At 53.3% G+C, this 8,921-nt stretch overlaps 1 protein-coding gene across 1 annotated transcript; it reads right to left on the minus strand.

Moving 5' to 3' along the window:
- Nucleotides 1-3,660: 3,660 nt before the first annotated feature.
- Cdk5r1 (cyclin dependent kinase 5 regulatory subunit 1) lies at nt 3,661-7,939 on the minus strand. The gene is made up of 2 exons (XM_046442914.2): nt 7,819-7,939; nt 3,661-7,508 (listed from the first exon to the last, which is right to left on the minus strand). The coding sequence occupies exon 2, from the start codon at nt 7,365-7,367 to the stop codon at nt 6,444-6,446; it is 924 nt and encodes a 307-aa protein (XP_046298870.1). The 5' UTR covers nt 7,368-7,508; nt 7,819-7,939; the 3' UTR covers nt 3,661-6,443.
- Nucleotides 7,940-8,921: the final 982 nt, after the last annotated feature.

Below are 8,921 nucleotides of genomic sequence, written 5' to 3' on the forward strand. Positions count from 1 at the left end.
TCCTGCTCCAGACCCCTGGACTGACACCCAGAACACATTTCACCTCAGAGGCAACTGGATGGTACCTTTAGTTGGTGAAGCCATCCCTCAAATGGCCAGGGCAACCCGCTGGGCCTTGAGTCAGTCTAGCTGCTGACTCCTGCAAAGAGATGGGCTGGGGGAGCCCAGAATGAAGTTTCCCCAGCAAAAGTGGTGCTCCCCCGGGGAGTGGAGGAGACCTGGTGGCTGAGCTGAGCTGTAGCCTGTTCTCTCCCCGAGTCCTGCCTGCTGCCTCTCCTCCCCCAAGGTGATTGCAGTCCTGGAGACCCAGCTCAGAGTGCCTAAGCAGACCCTCTTTCCCCAGCCAGCCAAAGCCATCAGGTGAGCAGGTTCACCTATAGACCCCAACAGAGAGTCCCTCCTTCCCAGAGCCTGCCCCTCAGAGACTACCAGTGTCACCAGGAACCAGAAGCCTGGGCCTTCTGACCAACTCTTTGTGGAGACAGTGTGATGATGCCCTGAGGATATTCTAACTTCCCTACCTACAGCCCGCATCCATCTTACACTGATTTTTGCAGTTTGCAGGATTGTTAATCAAATATGGTCTCTGCTGTGGCCACACTGTGTCGGGAGGCCTAATGAGGAAATGCAGGTGCGGGGTGAGGGGAGCGCTGGTGCTTGGCAGCTCTCCTCTTCTCACTCCTTATTTCCTACTCACTGGGAGAACTAGGACCAGGGTGGGGTTCTGAGCATACAGGAACCATAGGAGGCAGAGCATCAGAAATCAAGAGCATGGGGTCCTGACACTGCAGGCCAGGCCAGGGTCCCCACATCCCCCTGTAAAGCTGTGCACATATCCCCACTGGAGCCTGGGGCCTGTGGGCCTCCTGCCAGGAGAATGCTGCCATCTTGCCAGTTTCTGTCAGCAAAAAAGCACACGCACTTCAGAGAACCTCCCTCTTCCCCAAGCCTCAGCTGTTAAGGATACTGAGGCCTTTGGGCAACCCAGGCCTCTCTTTGGGGAGCCTTAAAAAAATAACCTTGGAGCAGATACTCCATAATAAAAGAGGGTAAGGGTATGCCCGTGCCTCAGGAGCAGCTGGTAGGGTATAAAGAGGGCTGACAAATTGTCTTCAGCTTCTGCCACAGATGCTTGCCCCTCCTGATCCTCCCACCCTGACCCAGCGGAACTCACCAAATGCCTGTGTGCCAGCTCCTGTGTCTTTCCTGGGCCTGATGCGGTCACCTGGCTAACCCAAGGTGGTCCCACCATCCTGGACACCCCACCCCATCCTCCCACCCCCTGCCCAGGATTTGCAGAGATTTGCACTATGTGCAATTTGCAACAAAGAATCCTTTTAGCATCCTGTCCTTGGGAACACTTTCCTATTCTCCAACCTGGTCAGCTGCCTGCACAGTGCAGAGGTGCCACTAGCCCAGTTTAGCAACGCTCATAGTTTTGCCAATCACCAGTAGACACTAGTTGAACCATCTAACTGGAACTTCACCTCCCCTTTCCACTTATCGCCCCAAACTTGTTGCTTTACACTAGACACTGCACATGTTTTTAAACACACCAAAATAGATCATGCCAAATGAGTTGCCTGTCAGAGGCTGGATAAAATGAAGGGCTTGGACTCTTCTTTCCCACCCTTTGATGTAGCCTGGGGCCCCTCAGCCCAGCACCAGGGCCTTCCTGTTGAGGCCACTGGACGCTGCTGTCCACAAGCACTTTTTTATAATGTACTAAAAGAAGTCACAGGGTGTGGCAACCGAAGAAAGGTGAAGACTATAGGATAGGACTGACCATGGGAATGCATCAGGGGTGCAAAGGGAAGAAGGCAGTGGTTGTATGCAATGAAGTGGGTTCTCCTGATTGACTTAAATGCAGTTTTATGGTTTGGTGCATATATTCCTATTTTCCATTAAATTAACTTTATTTCTAAAGCATATTTTGATTTACATTAAGAGCAATAAAGCATTAAATCTTATTTTTAAAGGTGTTCTTCTTATCTGTCATTGAACATTATAATTGTAAAATTTTAGCTTAAAGTCAACTTATTCTAGAGGACAGAAGAGAGCACTAAGCACAAATAATGTAAAATGGAAGATAATTTGTCCAAGGCTTTTCAACACAAACATTATCAAGGCCAGGCACGGTAGCGGACACTTGTAATCCCAGCCCCTGGGCAAGCAGAGAGGCAGGAGGGTCGCAAAGATCGAGGCCAGCCTCAGCAACTTAACAAGACCTAATCTAAAAATAAAAAGGGCTGGAATGTGGTTCAGTGGTAAAGCACCTCTGGGTTCAATCCCAGTAAAGAGTTATTAGTGAATGGGAAGGAAGAATAAGGAGGTGGGGAGAGAAGGCTGTGGAGTTAAATCCAAACACTTTCTTATACCATTTTGAAGCCTGTGTTCTAGAATCCAGAAGCTTGGAGCTGGGCATGACAACACACTCCTGTAATCTCAGTGACTCAGAAGGCTAAGATGGGATCTCATGTCAAGGCCAGCCTTAGCAATTTAGCAAGATCCTCAAGTCTCAGGGACTGGGGTCGTGGCTCAGTGGTAGAGGCACTGGGTTCAATAGTCAGCACCACATAAAAATAAACATCTACAAATGAAAAATTTTTAAAAATCCTCAAGTCTCAAAAAACAATGGAGCCCAGTGTTAGAGCACCCCTGGGTTCCATAAATAATAAATAAATCTTGAAGCCCATTGCTTGGTGTCAGAGAACATTAACTGAAATAAAAACATGTATACTGGATGGGCTCAGAATCTTATGGCAGAGGACAAAATGGCCTCATTCCAAGGTAGTTGGTTGGAGAAGGGGTGGGGTGGAAGAAGAGAAAGCAAAAATGGGCTCTCGGGTAGGAGTGGGAGCTGTAGGCAAACAAGGTGAGGCCTAGTGGGGGCCATGGGGCATTCCCAGCACCTGAGGCTCTGCCACCTCAGAGTGCTTCCCAGTCACTGGCAGGAAAATATGACTCAGCCGATGGGAGTTACCTTGAGGAAACCAGTAACCGTGTTCCCAGGCTGACAGCTTCTAACAACCAGGTGCAGGAGCAAGGGAAGACCAAGTCCCCGCTGCCCTCTCCCTGAGCTGAGGCTGGTGGCATGAGCTCGACAGGACTGGGCCCAAACCACCAGAATTAGGAGGCTCTTACCCTGCCCAAACTGCAGGCTGGGCTGGCTGCTTTTCTGGAAGCCCCAGCACTGAGCTTCTCTGCAGGAAACCTACATAGACCTAAACCTAAACATGGACACAAGTCCACCCCTACTGGCCCAGGAGCCTTTGGGCAGTGAGCATTGAGCAGGGCCAGGCTCAGGGACACAGGAGCACCAGCCTTAAGCAACAAGCCTCAACATATTGGCCCAAGGCCCAGTGCCCATGCAGAAACCCACTTGGCCAGCACTGGCCAGGCCATATGTGTGAGCTTGACCCTCCTTGGCTCAACATACCAGTCATCCGCCTCCACAAAGGGAGCCCCCACCACTAACCCAAAGCCTACTTAACCTGTGCTGCTTTCTTAATCTCCTTAGCGTGTTCAGCCCTTTCCCCTAGCTCTGTTCCACCTGCCCTCCCCAATAACAAATCCAATTTAATTCCAAGTGCATAAATCATGCATTAAAAAGTATCCCAGCCTGCTCACAAATGACGGGCCCACAAAAAGAGGTCTATGTAATGGATGGTCAGTGCATTTTATTGAATCAGCACAGTACAAAAATAAATAAAAATAAGGAAAGGGGAATTAAATTACAGCCAAACTGAGCTTCATGACTGTCAGATTATAAACCACACATACTCACACACTACACATACATACAAAATGAGACAAATATAAATTAATATTAACAATACCCACAGTTTGGTCAAAGAATAGCTACAGAAGAAATTGCACTAAAAAACCAACATATATCACACATGTGTAATTAGCAGTTTCAAATATACAGCTATGAATAGTTCTGAGAGGAAAAAAAATGGCACATTTTCTTTTCATTGCAAGTTTAACAACTGTTGGAACAAAACTAAGTTCTAGTAACTGCATGGAAAGAATATATCAACCCTCAGGTTTACAAGAAAAAGAGAAAAACCGAATCCTGAACTATTATTCCTGTGGCTTGTTCTGTGCATGGGTGTAATTTTCACAGCCATCTGTTCTAAGATTATTTTTCTTAAGACACAAAATGCTCCTGGTTTGCATGCACAATATCACTGTAAAAGCAACAATTAAAGAATAAAGGTTTTTTTTTGTTTGTTTTTTTGTAGGTTAGTTTTTTGTTGTTGTTCTAAAAGTAGTCTTCATAGCAGCATGTCAAATGGGTTCATTGCTTGCACACTCAAGTATATCAGTTGCTCCTTTACAATACTGATGACCAGTGCAAGGGAAGAGAAGAGAACACACAGGCTTCACACTGGTGGAACTAGAGTTGTTTTCTTAGTCCACAACATCTCCTGAAATGTGTACCTCCTCCAAAAACAAAAACAAAAAACAACAATAACAAAAAATAAAATAAAATTTAGAGAGAGAGAAGGAAACAGATAAAAAACCGGAATCCTGTGGATGCAACTTAATGGCACAGTTCTAGGCCAGGTTCAGCCAGCTGTATGGACTACAAACATGCACCCTCCTGCTGAGACTAGGCACCTGAAGCTCCTCTTCTGTGCCTGAAGGGGCCAGCTGCCCCCACAGGCCTCCCACCTCGGGTCACGAGTGGCAGCAGGATGTAAAGACAGGCTGCATGAAAACCAGCAGAGAAGAGAGGCTGTGGTGAAGTCTGTGCCAGCAGCCGCAGGTGCCTTCCAGCTCTGCATCTGATTATCTCACAGTCCCAGGAACTGGCTCAGTGTGGGCCTCAAGGAGTAGCTGGAGAAAGGCTCTCCGGCAGGGCAGGCCCTCTTCCCCATATCTGGGAAAGCCTCAGACCAAAAGGCTCTGCTCCAGGCCTCTTAAATTGGTACCTCAATTTCACAGCTTTTTTTTTTTTTAATGTGAATTTCAGTAGTGCTTGTGCAGAAGTCGGCAGCCACCTAGAATCTAATCCTATGTAAAATGACCTCTGCCTCCCCCACCCCAGCCCCCAATTCCAGCACTCCCTGGTGACCAGGACTGGAAGAGAGAATCCTCTACAGCATCTTCACACTGCTATTTGTTCCCCAAAGGAAGAGTGGGGGCCACACAGGAAGACTTGCTTCCTTCTCGTGGACCTCTCCCAAGCCACCAGTCTGGGAGAATTAGAAAGAAAACAGGTAAAGTACATAACATGTGTTTTCATAGCAACTAGGGTAAGGTGGACACCAAAACTAGCAGCTGCAAGTAATCAGCTACAGAATCACCAAGCTTCCAAAGCAATCAGGAGTCAAACTCCCATCTTGTAATTATCTCCAAGATCCAGCTGTCTCACTGGGCCTTACAGAGCAAGGCTTCCTCTCCAGAAGAAAGTGAACTGCTTGGAAACAGCTTTAAATTAACACGGGGTGGGGGTGGGATACACCATTATCACATCACCCCTACTGCTGATCTCACCTACCCGGACTCGGCAGGACAAATGTCTTTTGCACCAGCAAGAGGCCTTAGCACTTAGGTGGGCACCAGCTTGGTCTCAGGTGTGGACTTCTCCACCTGCCCAGAAGACAGGCTGTTGCTAATGGGCAGCTGCCACTGTCCTGGCTTTCACCACAGGGTGACTAAGCTGTGTTATTCAAATGAAAAATTCACCCAGGAAAGTAGCTGTCCCCAGCTTCACCCCACCCCTTCAGCTGGGACCCAAAATAAGAACCTAATGAGGCAAACAAGCTCATTAGCCAACACTAATGTGGGAGCTGGGAGTAGTGGGCAAGGGGCAGAGGGGCAAGTTCCACTCCTCCACTAAAGGAAAGCCCTTCTCCCTAAAAAAGAAAACGCAAACCAGGGCCGTGCGCAGGCAAACCACTGGACACAATCATTGCACGAGACCCACTTTGCCCCTCCTCTACTAAAGATGTCCCAGGGCTACGGGGATCTTGCTTCAAAACCCTTGTCTTTGAGGCTCAGTCAGGCTAGCTGGCTTGAGGAGCCTCTGGGAGAATGAACCATCCAAAACAGTTGGACCTCTGACCAGAAATCCCAATTCTCCTCCCTGGGCCCGCAGCCAGAGACCCCCTCACCAGCTCCCATCCAGGGAGCAGTGGGCAGCCTCACCCACCATGGATCCAGCAAGGGCACAGGCAGCAGGGGCTAGTCAGCCCCTTGGGTTCCCCAAAGGGGGAGGTCAGCCTGGGTGGCTTCGAGTACATCTGGGTTTGCACAAGGTTTGAGAGTTCAAGTCTCCAGAATTCTTCACAGGGCTGAAAAAATCCCAAGGAGAGAACATGGGAAGGGGGAGGCCCTTGGTGGCTTTGCTAGACACATACTGTACACAAAACTCTGATTTAATAATAAATTTTTAAAAATGAATCCTTGAGCCATGACCAGGGCTACAGGGCTCACCGATCAAGCCCTAGAAGGAGCCTCTTCTTGTCCTCCTGGCCGCTCTCATTCTTCAGGTCGGAGAACACCTGTGTGAAATAGTGTGGGTCAGCATTGATCTGCAGCATCTTGGAGCTCATGAGGTTGATGACAGAGAGGCAACGGTCCCAAAAGGCCTCCTTGCAGCTCTCCACCAGGAAGGGCTTGAGCGGGTAGGAGATCTCGTTGCCCATGTAGGAATAGGAGAGGTACAGGCAGGTCAGCAGGACGGCCTGGAGCTCATGGTCTGAACCCACCTCAGACGAGATAACATCCCTGCAGAGCATATAGAGGAAGACCACGTTGGCCGGCGTGATGAAGCCCTGGTCCTGCCAGCCCTGAAGAAGCAGGGAGCGGTCCACACTGCGCAGCCAAAGCACGGGGTCCGTTGGGGACAGGTGCTTCAGGCGGTAGCACCGGCGGCAGAGAAATTCGCCCAGGCAGCGCAGCAGCTCGCTGGTGGATGCCTGGACGATGACCCGTTTGGGCGTCCCTGCGGAAGTGACGGAGGGGTGCGGGGCCTTCTTGACAGAGGAGGAGACCCCGGTCTGGGAGCCTGAGAGCTGGTTGGCCGGGGGTGCGGGCGGCTGGGCCGGTGGGGGCTGGGCGAATGTGGACAGGTTGGCGCAGGACAGCGACTTCTTCAGGTTCTCATTGTTGAGGTGCGTGATGTTGTTCTGGTAGCTGCTGTTGGGCTGCACCTTCTTGGAGTTCTTCTTCTTGGCTGACACGGCCACAATCCTCTTCCAAGGCAGCACGGAAATGATAGAGTGCCGCTTCAGGTTCTTGTCCTTGGCGTTCTTGCTGTTCTGCACGGCCGTGTAGTGGCCCACCGTGGCCGCGCCATCCTCAAACAGCGTGGCCTTCCGGTAGCTGGGGGACAGGGACAGCACCGTGCCCATGGTGCCGCTGCGCGCCCAGCGGGGGCCCGCGTCCCTGCGCGCCCAGCCTGCCGGCCAGAGGGAAAAAACGGCTCACTGAGCCTGCGGCGGCCCCGAAAAGGAGGAGGGGACGCTCCCGGCACGCGTGCTGCCCCTCCAGATCTGCGTGGAAAACAAGATGGTTCTCAACACCAAGAGGTGCTCCGCGTTGCGCCCCCTCTGCCCCGCGCCTCGCGGCGCCCGCGGGCTTACCTCCAGACCCTCGCCCGAGCCTCCTCGAGCTCCGCGGCCCCGCCCGCGCCCCCGCGCCGCCTCCACTGCAGCACCCCCGCCCGCCGCTACCGCGGTCTGGAGGCGCAGCAGGGAGGAGGCTGGTCGCCCACGGAGGCGGCCGCGGACCCCCGCCTCCCCACCTCGCGCGGCCGGGACCCGGTTCTGCCGGACAGCGGACGACCTCCCAGCGCAGGCTTACCAGGCAGGCGGCGGCTCCAGTGCTCCGAGCCCTCCGCAATGCGCGCCGCGGCTCAGCCGCCGCAGTCCCGGCGCTCGGCGGGGCTCCGCGGGGCTCGCGCTCGGCGGCGGCGGCAGCAGCTCCGGAGCTTCTGTCCAAGGTTCTGCAGACGTCGCGGCCCCGCCCCCCACTCGGCTGCCCTCGCCTTCGCCGCCGCGTTACCGCCCCCGCCCCCGGCGCGCGCCTCAACAGTCTCCTCGGGAGCGCGCGCCGTCCACGAGTCGGCTCTGGCGGGCCTGGTCGCGTCGCGGAACCGCGGCCGCCAGGGTCCTCGACCCGAGCCGCTCACGGTGCGGCAGATGCGACAGCGAGCGGGATGCGCTTCTACTCACCGCGCCCCATCTAAGAGCCAGCTCGGGCGGCAGCGGGGACACCCGGCGCCCGCCCCGCCCCGGCCCTTTGGTGCCGCCCCCTCCCGCACAGCTCGCCGGCAGCAGCGCGGCCGCGTGAGTCCCAGGCTCCCGCGCAGCCTGCCGGGCTCGCGGGTGGGGCGCGCCGAGGGAGGGCGGGGCCGATGTCGGCCCCGCCCCGCCACGTGCTGCCTTTGTTCCCGCCGCGCAGCCCGCAGCTGCCGGCAGCCAGGGCGATCTGCAGCCGCCAGCCCTGGCATCGCGCGGCCGCTGGACGCAGACCATCGCCCCCTGGGCATGAAAAGTCCTCCACTAAGCGGGGAGGGCACAGTCCTTACTAGAGGCCGCCCTAGTGTCACGCACATGTATGCCTTCATCCTTGTAAACGCCCGCCACTAGATAGATCCCAAACCCAGGCCAGAAAGGCGAGGACCGTTCTGGACCACTGCACCAACCGACAGGCTGGACCTAAACCCATCTATTATGGTAAATACTAAGGCAGCGGCGCCTCCAAGGAGCCCCTGATCCTGATTTAAATGTCTTCTAAATGTAACTTGAAAACTTCACAGTAGTAGTTGTAAAACTGAGCAAAATTCTGGTCCGGGTAAGAGTTGCTTCAGAAATAAAACCAAATCCTTCGCAAAAGCTACTGTTCATTTATTGCTGGTTCATTTGTGTATGGTTCTGGAGACTGATGCAAACCTGATTATAAAC

Source organism: Marmota monax, unplaced genomic scaffold (genome assembly GCF_021218885.2).
Source record: "Marmota monax isolate L192 unplaced genomic scaffold, Marmota_monax_Labrador192_F-V1.1 WCK01_AAM20220418_F8-fsc00480, whole genome shotgun sequence".
NCBI lineage: Eukaryota > Metazoa > Chordata > Mammalia > Rodentia > Sciuridae > Marmota > Marmota monax.

Coding starts and splice junctions, on each gene's coding strand:
- Cdk5r1 (XM_046442914.2), bottom strand. CDS start 7,367: ATGGGCACGGTGCTGTCCCTGTCCCCCAGCTACCGGAAGGCCACGCTG.